Source organism: Drosophila eugracilis, unplaced genomic scaffold (genome assembly GCF_018153835.1).
Source record: "Drosophila eugracilis isolate 14026-0451.02 unplaced genomic scaffold, ASM1815383v1 contig_2154, whole genome shotgun sequence".
Classification (NCBI taxonomy): Eukaryota; Metazoa; Arthropoda; class Insecta; order Diptera; family Drosophilidae; genus Drosophila; species Drosophila eugracilis.
The window spans coordinates 9915975-9929266 of record NW_024573038.1 but is presented as its reverse complement, the minus strand read 5'-3'; the positions used below and the strand labels follow the sequence as shown (position 1 = coordinate 9929266).

Below are 13292 nucleotides of genomic sequence, written 5' to 3'. Positions count from 1 at the left end.
ATTCGATTATAATATCTATAAATTAAAACCATAGTTTGTTAAAGAAAATTTGTTGTCGTTTATAAAAAATCTTTAATTAACGAAGACAAAATCGAATTCAGTTACTTGCAATACCGATCGGCCTTCATTTTACTGCGTCTGTCTAATAGCGTTTCATGCAGGGATCCCTGAGCCTTGGCATCTTTGAGTTCTTTTACATCATTTTGATTAATCCGCATCTTCTTGTCTTGGAACTTTTGAAACTTTTTTCTACACAAAACAAAAGAAGGCTCATAAATCATGTAAATCCTTTAGATAGATATTGTATCATTATCATTACTTACACATAATTCTTTTCAACTTCTCCCAAATCTCCTTTTTCTTCCTTGGGCTCTGTATCAACGACCACATCTCTGGTGGCGTTACTCCGCACTTTACAGATTTCATGTTGCCCAACCTTCTTCCGTAACGCCACACAGGCATCGTCTTCGGGATCTATGGACATAAAGTGTCCGGTCTCTGATAGCAGGGCCATTCGTCTTTCCTTTAATTAACAGAATTAGGTTTAGTAATACAAATATGGTTTGTTAAAATAACTAGGTGTCACATACCTCAAAAACAGGCTCCCACTGTTCCATACTACCGACAGCTTCAGATCGGCCAGTAACCATGCCATCTTTTTCAATTTTCAAATACTTTCCATAGCCGGACTTAAAGGCTACCTTCCGATCGTTGATGGGAAAAGCAGTGAAAATCTCCTCAGGATCCGGACCATCGCCGGCGTTATGGGGTGCTCCCAATGTGAAAAGACTGGAAAATTAATATATTTTGGGTTTTATATATAGCCTGACATATTTCTTTTCCAGTTTAATATTATTTTTATTACCCATTATCCATGGCTTTCAGGTAGCAGCGATCGCCAAACTCAATCGACACTGTACCGGTAATGTCACCAGCTGTCTTCGCTGTCCACCAGCCACCGTGCTCCACTGCATCTTCGTCCACAACCACCTTAGGCTTCTTTGAAGAACCAGCCTCATCCTTCTCCTTCTTGCGCTTTTTGCTTTTTCTGCAAAACCATTTTTATTTTAAACTATTTTCAAAGATATAATTCTTTCAAAGTTTACTCACTTATGTTTTTCACCCTTTAAAACTAGTTTTTTTATACGCGCATGGTCGTAATCTGACATAGTCACTATTAGTTGTGATAATGTATTCTTTTTTTGTTACTAAATAAACTAAAACATGTAATAAACTCAATGTTTTGGTTTCGGTCAACAACAGTGTGACCGTTGTATACCTTACAAGAAATACTTTATTTCTTTTATTAAAATTCCGAACGTTCCAATTCCGCACATCTAGTAAAGATTTCAACCAGTTATTGTTTGTTTTTAAAATGATTTAAACAAAACCAAAATATTTTTTTCACATAAATACTTTATTTTTCAGGTTTAATACGTATACTAAGCTTTCAAAAAAGAAAAAAGATCACGACTGCTTGTTTTGTTAACCTAAACAAAACATTATACACATAAATATGGTCAAATAAATTATCTTAAGCATAATTGTTTGTATAAATAAATATACGCTAAAGTAAAAGTACATAATACATTTAAATAGGTTATAAAAAATTTGACTTTGAATACTTTGGAAATAGCATTGGCTTTTAAGCTTATAAATATGAATAAATACAACAAACCGGAAAGTCCGTAAGTATATAGGAATGACCAAACTTGGATATCAAAACCGTTACATATATCCTTCGACTGAGACATTTTGCCATTGACCCTAAATTAAAGATTATTAAAAAAGAAATCTAAATTGGAATTCTAACTTACCGCAATGCCAAGGTTCCATCCAACGCCAGCAGGATTTTCCTTTGTAATCCCACAGCGCCTGCAGATGATGCCATTAAGGGAAATCGCCCAAACCTCGGATCCCACGGACACTGACCGGAAGCCACAATGTAGCTCTGTGTGCGGTGGAACATTGGCGGCATTGGGCAGAAACTGCCAGTGTGAGCCTTCGGGAAATGTCCGTGAGATCTCCTTTCGCACAGCCAAACGATGCTGGTTATCCAGCGCCCATATTCCTGCGCGACCCACGCTTATCGCCTTAAAAGTAACGCCCGTTGGAGCCTCCACCTGTTGCCAGGCATCACCACAGGGATTTTGCCTGTTGATTCCATAACGGAAGAACACCATGCCGTTCCGAGCTACAGTCCACACCTGACCGGTAGGACCTACACTGATACCGACGAGCGGCTGGTCGCTGGTGATGTGTTCCCATGCATCGCCACGAGGATTCAGGCTGCATACACCGTGCCGGATTAGGACATCGCCATTCGAAGCAACGGCCCATGCCGCAACTGCTGTGTTACCCTCAACAGAACTACTATCCGTCACATCGTCATCCAATACCTAGAAATAAAGTTATTAGAAATCCAATAAAATAAATAGATATTAAATAGAGACCAACCTGAAGTGCGGCATCGAGAATCTTTGACTGGCTTAGTTCCTGCCAGGGTCCACTGCTGCTAAGGCGACATCGCTTCATCCATCTGCGCCTCCGAACACAGTCCGTGAGCTTCTTGTGAGCATGGTAATTGGCAGGAAAGTCAATGGCATATTGCCAGCCCTCCTTGTCCGCGCCACCAGGAATATTATAGTCTATGGCCCAATCTGAGATCCATTCACAGTGCGTGGACAGCAGCTTTGTGTGCTCCTTGCTGCGCTTCTGCCGCCCAGTGGCATCACTCCACATGTGCCTATCCGTGGGTAAACTTTTAGCGGTGAATCCACTGATTGGATTCCATCGTTGGTTTTCGTACACGTAATACGTGTGCGTATCAATCATTGGGTTGATCTTGCCGGAGCCTTCTAAGCCCTTTAGGAACATACCGCCCCAGCCACCGTTGTATACCCACCCGGTGTTGTCACATGAAATGCCCCACACCACATCCACGCCACTGTTGAATATCCTCTTAACATGACCTCCCATTTGACGCCAATGCATTCGCTCCATGGAAACAATTAGTGAGGGGCATCTATATAACACATTGAAGAGCTTAATGCGACCACTGACATAAAGCCGAGTCACACTCTCCGGATCTATGCGGTATTTGTAGTCTGTGTAAACAGCGTTATTCACGATCATTAAATAGTGATCTTTGAGAGCCCTGCAGGATATAAAAGCTTTAGGTATTTCATTTTATACATAATTTGTAAAAATGCATACTTTAATTTTAAAGTAAAAGAAGCCCCCGGAGCGAATGCCATTTTATCGTTGCGAATCTCGTCTAGCCATTCGGACTCCTTCATCGAGTTCAGCACTGTTGTGCGTTCGTTGAAACGAGGATTTAGATGTAAAGCAATGACTCGATGCTTTTCCACACGATGCGGCTGCACTTTGACTGTGGAATGCGATTGCAAGTCAAATCGAATCTGATCAGCGTCATCGTAAACACAGCCGGATATCTCTAGTTCAGTGCCACATGGCATTCTGTAAATAAATATATATTAAAATATCTAGTATTAAACCCTTAATTTTAATTATGATTTTTTGAAATTAACACAGTGACCATATAATTTTGGTGTCACTCGTATAAAAAACGAAGTATACTAACAACCAAAGGTTATTACCTGATCATAAACCCAAATATATTTTTCACCAAAGCTTTGCCTGAATCGTGATTAATAAGGTATGTAATAATCCCACTTACCCATTGTAAAGAGTATTGTAGTAAGGAGTTTCGCATGTGGAAACATCCATCTTCTCTACGTATCCCTCGCCCGATTCGGTTTCCTGCTGTGCTTTCATATTAGCGGCGTCGAAGACAAACACATCGCCCAGATCGCTAGTCAGCCAGATAGCATTGCTAGCTGGTTTACCCACCAGTGTGTTGATTTGACTGCACACTGACGACAGGTGGGACAGCCAATCTTCCATCTCCGAATCGCTGGAGAATTGTAGCTTTACCGGAGAGCAGTTCACTGGCAAATGAGGTGCATGGATGGCGATCCGGGGTGCTCCTGCTTCACTGCAGCATTGCACACAAGTGATATCTGATAGTGGGAACTGAATTTTAGTAGCAGCTCCATCCGGACTTAGCACTGTAAAAGTGCCAGAGTCTCCGGATCGAGAGGACTCGCTACTACTCGTTCCTGTACCGCTGCTCACCCACTCCAGTTCGATGATGCAATCCTCAAATTCGCCTCCAGGTCGCTGGTACCGAGCATCCGCCGATTTTACCCACGATGAAAGCTCCACTGCCTTCTCAAACTTGGCCATAGTCTGCAGCTTGGCGAGCCTTTCCTGCCGTCTCTGTAGCTTGCTTAGAATATCCTTGCGCCAATTCGCATTCACATCCACTTTACTGTCGCCGGTCGACTGTTCGTTGAACCAATTGGGCATGTTACCAGCATCTACGGTCACTGCACCCGGAGCGACACAGCTCCATAGTATGCCACACTCTGTCCAGAACTGAGAGCCGGTGTGGTCATCATCCTCACCTAAAAACACATCCGATCCGTGGTGTGTAGAGTCCGATTCGAAAACAGTTGAATCGCTTTCCGGATGGGCTTCGGTACCTACAACGGATCCAACGCTTCGCACAGGCGACCAAGCCCTAGGATTCCTTAACTGTGTTTCAAACTTTCCGGAAATTTCCAGTACATCTGCCGCGGGGGCACTGGAGGCATGCGAAGTTTCGCGTAGGGCCGCAGTTCGCTGCTTATGGCGATCGTTTAGGTTCAGACTTCCTATAGTCGGAGGTGAATCGGCACTGAGTTTCCAACGTTCATTCTTGAGAAGACCAGGTGGACCTCCATTGCTAGAGCAAGAGCCAGTAGAGCTGTTAAGAACGGTTTCTATAACGGCACACGTCTCCACGACGCCTTTTTCCTTCTCCTTTGAATACAAATTGGAGAAACTTTGATGTTTTGAGCCTGGGGTTGAACTACTTCCTCCACTTTTGCGGGACACAATAGATAGAGAGCTGGAAGTGCGACTGATTTGCATTGGACACTGAATCAAACGCCACTTTTTGCCCGTAGGATCGGCAGAAGTCACTCCAGAGCGGTGGTACAAACAGCGATCAGCAGCTCCAACGGCAAAGACCTGCAATAGATTGTGCTAATAATTAAGAAGATATGTGTTGTTTTAATTCAATCTCACCTGGTCGTTAGCCGCCACAGAGACCATAGAAATGTTGCCTACCATTTCCACCCAGCCTTTTCCAATAGCCGAGTCTTCGCTGATGCCCGCTGCTTCGCCCTTAACGCCTCTTCTAAACCAGGCATGATGATCGTTGGTCACACACCAAACTGCATCGGTTCCCACGGAAACATGAACGATGCGCAGGCTAGATGCGGCTACAGGGGTCTTGACATCAAGCCACGCATCTCCGACTAGATTATCTCGAGTTACACCAGTACGGACAATAACACGTCCGTTATAAAGCACGGCCCATACTAATCCCGTGGGTCCCACGCTGATCTGCGATAGTTCACTGCCAGTTGGTGTGGGCACGGCCGTCCATCGGAGTCCCTCGGGTGCTGTTTTCGACACCCCCGTACGGAACATTGCCCTTCCGTGGGCTGTGATAGCCCAGACACACAATGTGCCAGCAGGGGCGTTGGGCACACAGGTGCCGCCAATTGCTACGTCGATGAATGGTTCCTGAGTGGGATCCTTGTGTAGTGGAGCCACGGCACACCAGCTATTTAAAGCGGCATACCTGCGATACCTAACCCACTTACGTCGTCGCACATAGGAGTTCCAGGATTTTTTTGCCGAATACGTAGCAGGAAAGTCCAGTGCATACATCCAGCCATCCTCGGGAAGTTGCTGCCCATCAAGCTCCAGGTCCAGATGCCAGTCACCGTCCCACTGCCAAGCCATCGAAGGCAGCCGTATTTTATCAACACCGCGCTCCACACTGCCATCGGCGGAGGAGTATCTGTACCTGTCCGTAGGCAGCAGCGTCTTCGAGAATCCCTCGATGGGAAGCCAGCGCTCATTTTCGTACGACTCCTCCCGTATTCGTATTGGAACGTCCAGTCCGTGAACGTGGACGTATACCTGACGGTCACCGCCGATGGCCCACAAGAAATTAGGGACAGCGCAAATCTTCTTGAACTCCAATCCCAGGTAGGGAAGTTCACGCCAGGCTCCCGAGCTGGTGGACAGCGTGTAGACACGTCCTTCGCTGCTGGCGGCAAACAAATAAGAGCTCGGCATGCTGTCCCCGTTTACTATAGATAGGGGATCCTCTTTTCGTATGTCATCGTTTTTATAATCCAAACAGAAAAATTGATTTTTCTGAAGATTGTCTAGCCAACGATGGCCTAACCGTCAGCTGGTATCAAGCCGATAGTATCGTTTACCCTTTGTTTTTAAATTGCTTATAAATAACTTGAACGGGATCTTTACAAAGTTCTATCTTATTTGCTGCTAAATGTAGGTTAAAAATCTAATTTTCTAGATTGGTTTAAAAGAATTAAAATTGAATCATTTTAAAAATGACATGAACAATGGTGTGGGTCCTTATAATCTTTGTTTCATAAGGACAACTTTCCCAGTTATACTTGTATTAATATAATAATCTAGTTAAATAGTTATATTTAAATATCGGCAACTGTGAGTTGTACAACCCTAATAAATTCTTAGTGTTATTAACTATCGTGAAAAAGAATAAATAAAATACCGTTTACTATCGAAACAAAAGCCGTCATATTGTTATCCTCTGGCTGGTATTCAATGTATCGATACTATTGCGAGTGGTTAACTCAGCTCTAATTGACGCCAAGAAATTTTGATTGATTTTGAAAAATATGGTAAAAATTAAAGCGATTTTTCTGTTAAACGTACAGGTAGACCCCTAAAACCAAGGATGTACGTTTAGGGATATATAAACCGGTTAACGTTAAAAAGGACAACCGTACATTGGGGCATTCGGCGTGGCGACGTTCGACGCAGAAAACCGAGCACGCGCAGGCCAGACCAGACGGTCGGTCGGTCGTATCAGCTGCTGACTGTGGCACCCAGAGGCCGACCACGGATAAATCCCCCATATCGCCCGTACTCCCCGATCCGTAACCCCAGTCCCGAACCGAATCCGAGGCCCTTACAGCAGCCGGTATTTTGTGCTCCTCTGTAGTAAAACATATGTACATACGCCTACAGAGTACAAACGTTCATCTGGTACACACATATTAGCCGTATATACTATAGCTACTATATATGTATCCACCGATGTCCTGTGCATCCCGTGAAACCTATTCGCTGCATCCGCGATTCGGGGGTGATGGTCGGCCTGCCAGAAAACTCCCCTAAAAATAGCATACAAGCAAGTGATTAAACCCCTATTAACCGGAACCTTTTCTACTCCATACAGTTAACCACTTCGGAGCTAAAGTAAACTGGTCTTTATCGGGAAACTCAGTGGTAAGTGCAACCAGTGACCTAATAGTTAAATTCTAAATGCCTGTTATCCACAGAAAAACTTATATCCGACGGACGGAACGGACAGTCCCTGGAAAACACATCACATCAAGTCATGCCACGGGGAAAACGCCGAGCTGCAGATACTATTAGCGACAACATGGATCATGGTCAATCGAAGAGGGCCCGAACCAGTTACACCAGCATACCCTCACAACAGAGCAGCAGGTGAGTGCGAAAAATAGGAAACAAAGGGCATTCGGTGTTGTATCATCTGTTCCGAGAAAAAGCATCTGGTTTCCGGTGTAGAGATTCCTAGGCCATTTCAATGCCATTTGAAATTTGGGCAAAGAGAATCCACGTACACACACCTGCCGATGAAGAATTTATTTGTTTTCCAATTGAAACGAGATGAGTGTAAAATAACCATTCAGATATCATATTGTCTTTTTTAGTATTGGATTGAAAAATAATTAGATAGATACATATATATTATCTAAAAAAAGTTCAAATGTTGAAAAGACTAAGCAATTTAGTTTAAGCTGAAGTGTAATCACTTATTCATTTTATTCACTTGTAAAAGCTTTAAGTTTCGAAATTGATATTCATCGTCTTTTATACAACTGAGAACATTTACTTGACCTGTACCACGAAATTTTTTCAAGTATAAAATAATCTACTTCTTTATAAAAAATTATTTAGGTTCATCCAATTGTTTATTGACGATTTGTTTTCTTATTGACGTAGTTTTATTACAATACTTCAATAGAAATCTGTAGTTTCCTTAAAAGTACCTACTTGCCTGATTGTTGATTTCATAAAACATCCAAAAAGCCGTGTTGTCCATGTCCATGTTCACTATTCCTGTGAGAAACGTATTATAAAAGTTTAAAAATAATTATGTTCCCAAGGTTTTCAGCAGGCATCCGTATTTATTTCCACTTTAAACTGATTAATACTAATTATAACAAAAAGCATTTAAGGTTCCTATGTATTTCCCCGCACACAAATCTTTCAATATTTCAATTGGCAAACTCTTGAATGGATTAAGAGATAATGAATGTTTAATAGGAGGTGCAGGAGTTTTTGCTTAACAATGTGTCATAAAAAACGGATATTCAGTAAAGGTGTTTCATTAAAATAGCTGAAACATGAGTATAAGTTTTAATATGACGTCCACGATGCCAACTTTGGTCTTTTGATAAGATAAGTCTGCCTGTTAAATAATAGTTGTTGGTTAATAATGATATATATTAACATTTAATAATCATATATGGTGCGCTATTATTTTATACATTAACAATATGGAAGACATTTGCATTTCTCATATATGTATCTTTAGTTGATTCCGATAATCTCGTAAATGTTAATCTCAATATCTGCCGGGACAACTCTTAATTTGGACTCTTAAAGTTTAAAAATAGGACTACAGGATTGCAATAGATCCAACAAACGTGGGGGATATGTGTAGACAACGATATGATCAAATAGTTGAACGAAAACGAACGCTTCACTTAATTCCTGGGTCTGCTCTCCTCACTCCATAGAACCGTACTGGACCTTCTTGACTTTAAAGTACCTAAAAGGAAATTTTCTTTAGAATAGTTTTTGAGGGAATATACAATTTACATCTCACCTCCATCCGCCGTATCCTGAAATGGTCAGCAGCACGGCAATGGCCAGGGCAGTACCCACGGCCAAAGGCGCAGTCTCATCGCGATAGGATCCTGTGGCACTGCAGTGGAAGGACGGACCCCACTTGCCGCTGTCCTTGAACATGAAGCTCTGCATGTGCATGTCCCGCAGATATAGCTTGGCTATATGCCCCGATAGGTCTCCAGAATCATGTGGCGCGTACATAATCACAGTCTGCTCCTTGTCGCACACATAGGATTTGCCCACCGGCGTGGGAAAGTACATGGGCGTCTGGGCGGGCGAAGTCAGTTTCACATCCAAATTAGGACGATCCGGGTGTTCAAAAAGCCAATTCGAAGAGGAGTAGCTCAGTTCGAAGAGGGTAATATACCAACCTTCACCGCCGGACGACTGAGGACCAAAGTTCAAACATTAGTCAATATTCAACCTTTAACAACCTCTGACCTTATACGGTGGCAATTTGCAGTGATGGGGAGTGTCTACTTTGGGGTTTATATATATACTTTTCCTTTAATTTACTAGCGTAATTGGGCACATTCCTAGTCAGCAATTAGGAGCAATTTGTATGGCCCTGTTACTATGTTTTTATATCTCATATATCGATTTCCTGAATGTGAATTTTTTATGGGACAACCACTGAATTTGGTGTACCTTTTCCCATCACTGTCTAAGTACCACAACCCACGTACCTTTTTAAATGTCATGGACAGCCGGAAACCCTTAAAGTCCATAGTGAGAATTTCCATATTTGACTCGACGCACTCTCCGCTCAGTTGGGGATCATCCGGCATGTACAGATCGGCCTCCACATCTTCGTTCAGTTTATTTCGGTACTTGATACTGATTAGTCCGTCTACCTGCATCAGAATGCAGGTGACTCCATTGGTGGCATTGAAACGATACAGCGAGGCGGTGGCATCATGGTTCATGGAGGCGGCCTAGAACAGACTCAGTGTTTAGCTATGACGGGGAGTTGAGAAAACCCAAACTTGGATTACCGATGGCGACTTAGTTGTATACTTGCTGACCCGTGGCGTCTTAGTTGTGAAGGAACTTAGCTGCAATCCCTGAGCGGTGGAGACTAAAAAGGAGTGGTTACAAAGGTTTCACAGGTTGTCCAGCAAAGCGTTGTTCATTTTTCAGTCAGTGTGTCACAAAACCGTCCTCGACAGTATCGATTTTCAGTGCTCCCACCACCTACAAAACCAACATCCCCTGCCCCGCAGTGTTTCTATTCACTCACCCAAAAGTGCTAGGAGCGCTGAACAAATTAGCGTTCCATTGCCCAATCCTTGGACTCTGGACAAAGATTGCCTAAAGCCGGACAATTTCATCTTCTCTAACAAAATCCTTGTTCACTTTGTAGTCAATTCCAATTACTATTTTACGCTGCTGTCTCCGCTCAACGCAACTACGACGTGTTTCCTCCTTCGGGTACTGCGCACAACTGCGGCCCAAATAAAATAGCACTGTCCTGCTATTTGCTCGAATCCACCCACTCCCACTTCCTCTTACTCCCAACCCGCTCTTCCCTTATCATGCGACGGGACTTCACTCTCGCTTTTCGCCTGCGCAGTCGCTCGTATTAGGACGCTGGAGGATATATGGATTTCTATATAAATATATTTGTATGTTATGCACTTGGAAAAAATCTAGTAGAAAGTTATGATTAAGCTAGAAGGAAAATGAAACTTGGTTATTTTCTAAGATATTTTTCGAATATTTTAAAATATATTTCTAGATATTCTCAACCAAGATTTTCAGAAAATTTCCAGCTTAATAATAAGATTTTTTCTTTACAGTCTAATCAATATCAATTGAGCGATCATTTCTATTGCAGTTAATGGAGGGAGGCAATGCAACATTGTCTCCCTGAAATGAACATGCAAGTTCGACAGCCTTTGGTTTTCCTAATTCGATTTGTCATATCTGGGTTGGCATTATTTTCTTTGCTTCCCTATGTGTGCCTCCGCTCTTGGCATTGGCCTCGTCTCTGGTCTGCCATGTTTACTATCGCTATTTTTAGGGGCCAATACTCAAAAACAAACCCCAGAGGAGAGGCAAGTCGAATAAAATAAACAAAAGAGGCCACACGGCATTAGCGACAGATTCGATTAAAAGTCTGGTGTATACGTGGGGAAAGCAAAAAACAGTGCAGTAAATTCCATATAATTTAGATGGCAGAGTGTGTGAATTTGATTGAATCATTGAACCCAACGATTGATTAAATCAAAAACTTATTGTTTCTATCTTCGCAGACGCCATATCAGAGCCGAAGATAACTTCAGTCAAAAACGTTGTTTGACATGGTTCCAGGAATACACCACTCCAGACGAACCAGAGACATTAGGTAAGTTGCATTTAATTTTGATTTCACTGCAGTGTTTCTATTTTTCATGGCATTTTAAATCCTTGAAGATCGTTCAAAATTTTAAGGTTTTGAAATAAAATTGTTTAAATAACCACATGAAAAGCAATTCTAGAAATACATATGTGACATCTTATTTATTGGCCCTTTAAAATACTTATGTAACTATCTGATTCTTTAGGTCCCGATGGAATGGAGAAATTCTGCGAAGATATCGGCGTGGAGCCCGAGAATATTGTGATGCTGGTGTTGGCCTACAAAATGGGCGCCACCCAGATGGGCTTCTTCAGCCAGCAGGAGTGGCTAAAAGGCCTCACAGAACTGGACTGCGATTCGGCAGCGAAAATGGTTGTGAAACTGGACTATCTGCGCAGCATACTCAATGATCCCAACTCCTTTAAAAGCATCTACAGATATGCCTATGACTTTGCCAAGGTGGATTCATTATTTATGTGAACTATGTTATGTGGTTAATATTTCCTTATTTTTAGGATTCGGACCAACGGTGTATGGATATTATCACTGCCAAAGCTATGCTTCAACTCCTTTTGGGCAAACATTGGCCCCTGTATCCACAGTTCGCACAGTTTCTAGAGCAATCAAAGTACAAGGCGATCAACAAGGATCAGTGGTGTAATATCCTAGAGTTCTCGCGCACCATCTGCATTGATCTATCAAATTACGATATTGACGGAGCTTGTAAGTAATTTTGATATTATTATTTTTAACTCATGAATATTATGTTGTAAACATGTATTATATTAAATCTACCTATAGGGCCCGTCATGCTCGATGAGTTTGTGGAATGGCTGCGTCTGCAGCGGAGCCAGGTCACCTCGACTTCCGGATCCAGCTGAGAGATGCTGTATCGAGTCGCCTATTTCTAGTTCAACTTTGGGAGCTCAGTGCGGAGGAGTTCGCGGAGGCAGAGATGGGATGCGATCGGAATGATAATAAGATGAGATCGGCGGAATTATAAGACACAACCACAGGACACTCAAGTTACACCCACATCGACACTCACCCACGAACACAAACACAACCACACACTCGCCCATACAGAAACACAAGGCATTTTGGAGAGACTGCGTACACTGGCAAAGCAACCAACTATGAAACTAAACTATTGATAATATATTTAATGTAATAATTTATGTATTAACGACAACTAAAAACTAAAACCACACTTTTCTACTTTTAAGGCATCTTTGAAAAACGAAAAACAAAAATGAAAACAAGAACAACAGCAACAAGAGCCAAAATGGGGGCAGCTTGTAAAAAGTAAACCCAGAAAATGAAACGAAGGCAATAACCAAGAGACCCCCAATAGACATAATATAGACCTTACAATTGAACTCAACCGATCCCTTCAAGATATCAGCAAGCATAGTCAAAATCTCAACGAAAATCAACACCAATTCTGGGGAACTCGTAGACGTTATTAAATCAATGTAGAAAAACAACATTTGGGGATTATTTAATAAAATTATTAAGTGAAAATGTGGCAGCTTATCTTTTTTATTTAAAATCGAAATAGCCAGTAAGTTTTAATTCGCAAAAATGTGGAATTTTTTGCGACAAATGTAAAATGAAGACTGTTCATATACAATATGTTGTCTTACTAAGAAAATGTAAAGGGTTAAAATTGCTTTAAACAAGGAAGGCGTTGAAATATCCTGTGTAATAACACAAATTTATCATATTCACAGTAAAATATTCAATCTGAAGAACATGTTAATTTAGAAATTCAAATTAATAACGGGTAATCAGAGTGATTTTAACGGCGCCATTAAAATACTAACCTATTAGACATACCACATTCCTGTACAGGAATTCAAACACATAA

General features: G+C 41.9%; 4 protein-coding genes across 6 annotated transcripts; 1 reads left to right on the top strand and 3 right to left on the bottom strand.

Moving 5' to 3' along the window:
- Positions 1–55: 55 nt before the first annotated feature.
- Positions 56–1285, bottom strand: LOC108114422 (protein FRG1 homolog). The gene is made up of 5 exons (XM_017225409.2): positions 1111–1285; positions 866–1048; positions 591–789; positions 324–523; positions 56–249 (listed from the first exon to the last, which is right to left on the bottom strand). Exons 1-5 carry the CDS (start codon positions 1167–1169, stop codon positions 102–104), a joined length of 789 nt encoding a protein of 262 aa, XP_017080898.1. The 5' UTR covers positions 1170–1285; the 3' UTR covers positions 56–101.
- Positions 1286–1398: 113 nt separating this feature from the next.
- LOC108114420 (tectonin beta-propeller repeat-containing protein) lies at positions 1399–6326 on the bottom strand. Its single transcript, XM_017225406.2, has 6 exons — positions 5155–6326; positions 3701–5097; positions 3217–3480; positions 2458–3157; positions 1818–2399; positions 1399–1767 (listed from the first exon to the last, which is right to left on the bottom strand). Exons 1-6 carry the CDS (start codon positions 6217–6219, stop codon positions 1729–1731), a joined length of 4047 nt encoding a protein of 1348 aa, XP_017080895.1. The 5' UTR covers positions 6220–6326; the 3' UTR covers positions 1399–1728.
- Positions 6327–6733: 407 nt separating this feature from the next.
- LOC108114423 (DCN1-like protein 4) lies at positions 6734–12950 on the top strand. 3 transcript variants are annotated; one of them, XR_001772747.2, is made up of 8 exons: positions 6734–6815; positions 7376–7425; positions 7479–7650; positions 11337–11428; positions 11628–11881; positions 11938–12145; positions 12224–12589; positions 12649–12950. XR_001772747.2 is itself a non-coding variant. In XM_017225410.2 (7 exons), exons 3-7 carry the CDS (start codon positions 7538–7540, stop codon positions 12301–12303), a joined length of 747 nt encoding a protein of 248 aa, XP_017080899.1. In that variant the 5' UTR covers positions 6734–6815; positions 7376–7425; positions 7479–7537; the 3' UTR covers positions 12304–12950. The 3 variants fall into 3 exon arrangements, 2 of the variants coding, with proteins under 2 accessions (XP_017080899.1, XP_017080900.1); XM_017225410.2 differs by having other exon boundaries at positions 12224–12950; XM_017225411.2 differs by lacking the exons at positions 6734–6815; positions 7376–7425; positions 7479–7650 and adding an exon at positions 11162–11263 and having other exon boundaries at positions 12224–12950.
- Positions 8335–10543, bottom strand: LOC108114421 (lysosome-associated membrane glycoprotein 5). Its single transcript, XM_017225408.1, has 5 exons — positions 10322–10543; positions 10077–10159; positions 9768–10016; positions 9059–9468; positions 8335–9001 (listed from the first exon to the last, which is right to left on the bottom strand). The coding sequence occupies exons 1-5, from the start codon at positions 10410–10412 to the stop codon at positions 8959–8961; spliced, it is 876 nt and encodes a 291-aa protein (XP_017080897.1). The 5' UTR covers positions 10413–10543; the 3' UTR covers positions 8335–8958.
- Positions 12951–13292: the final 342 nt, after the last annotated feature.

Bases quoted from the DNA above. Each gene is read 5' to 3' on its own strand.
- LOC108114423 (XM_017225410.2), top strand. From the start codon at position 7,538: ATGCCACGGGGAAAACGCCGAGCTGCAGATACTATTAGCGACAACATG. The intron at 7,651-11,336 runs GTGAGTGCGAAA...CTATCTTCGCAG, and splicing joins CCCTCACAACAGAGCAGCAG to ACGCCATATCAGAGCCGAAG. The intron at 12,146-12,223 runs GTAAGTAATTTT...ATCTACCTATAG, and splicing joins TTACGATATTGACGGAGCTT to GGCCCGTCATGCTCGATGAG.
- LOC108114420 (XM_017225406.2), bottom strand. From the start codon at position 6,219: ATGCCGAGCTCTTATTTGTTTGCCGCCAGCAGCGAAGGACGTGTCTAC. The intron at 5,098-5,154 runs GTGAGATTGAAT...AATCTATTGCAG, and splicing joins CTGTGGCGGCTAACGACCAG to GTCTTTGCCGTTGGAGCTGC. The intron at 2,400-2,457 runs GTTGGTCTCTAT...CTTTATTTCTAG, and splicing joins TTCTCGATGCCGCACTTCAG to GTATTGGATGACGATGTGAC.
- LOC108114421 (XM_017225408.1), bottom strand. From the start codon at position 10,412: ATGAAATTGTCCGGCTTTAGGCAATCTTTGTCCAGAGTCCAAGGATTG. The intron at 9,469-9,767 runs GTACGTGGGTTG...TTTGGTCCTCAG, and splicing joins TGTCCATGACATTTAAAAAG to TCGTCCGGCGGTGAAGGTTG. The intron at 9,002-9,058 runs GTGAGATGTAAA...ATTTCCTTTTAG, and splicing joins TCAGGATACGGCGGATGGAG to GTACTTTAAAGTCAAGAAGG.
- LOC108114422 (XM_017225409.2), bottom strand. From the start codon at position 1,169: ATGTCAGATTACGACCATGCGCGTATAAAAAAACTAGTTTTAAAGGGT. The intron at 1,049-1,110 runs GTGAGTAAACTT...ATGGTTTTGCAG, and splicing joins TTAAAGGGTGAAAAACATAA to AAAAAGCAAAAAGCGCAAGA. The intron at 524-590 runs GTATGTGACACC...TGTTAATTAAAG, and splicing joins AGTGGGAGCCTGTTTTTGAG to GAAAGACGAATGGCCCTGCT.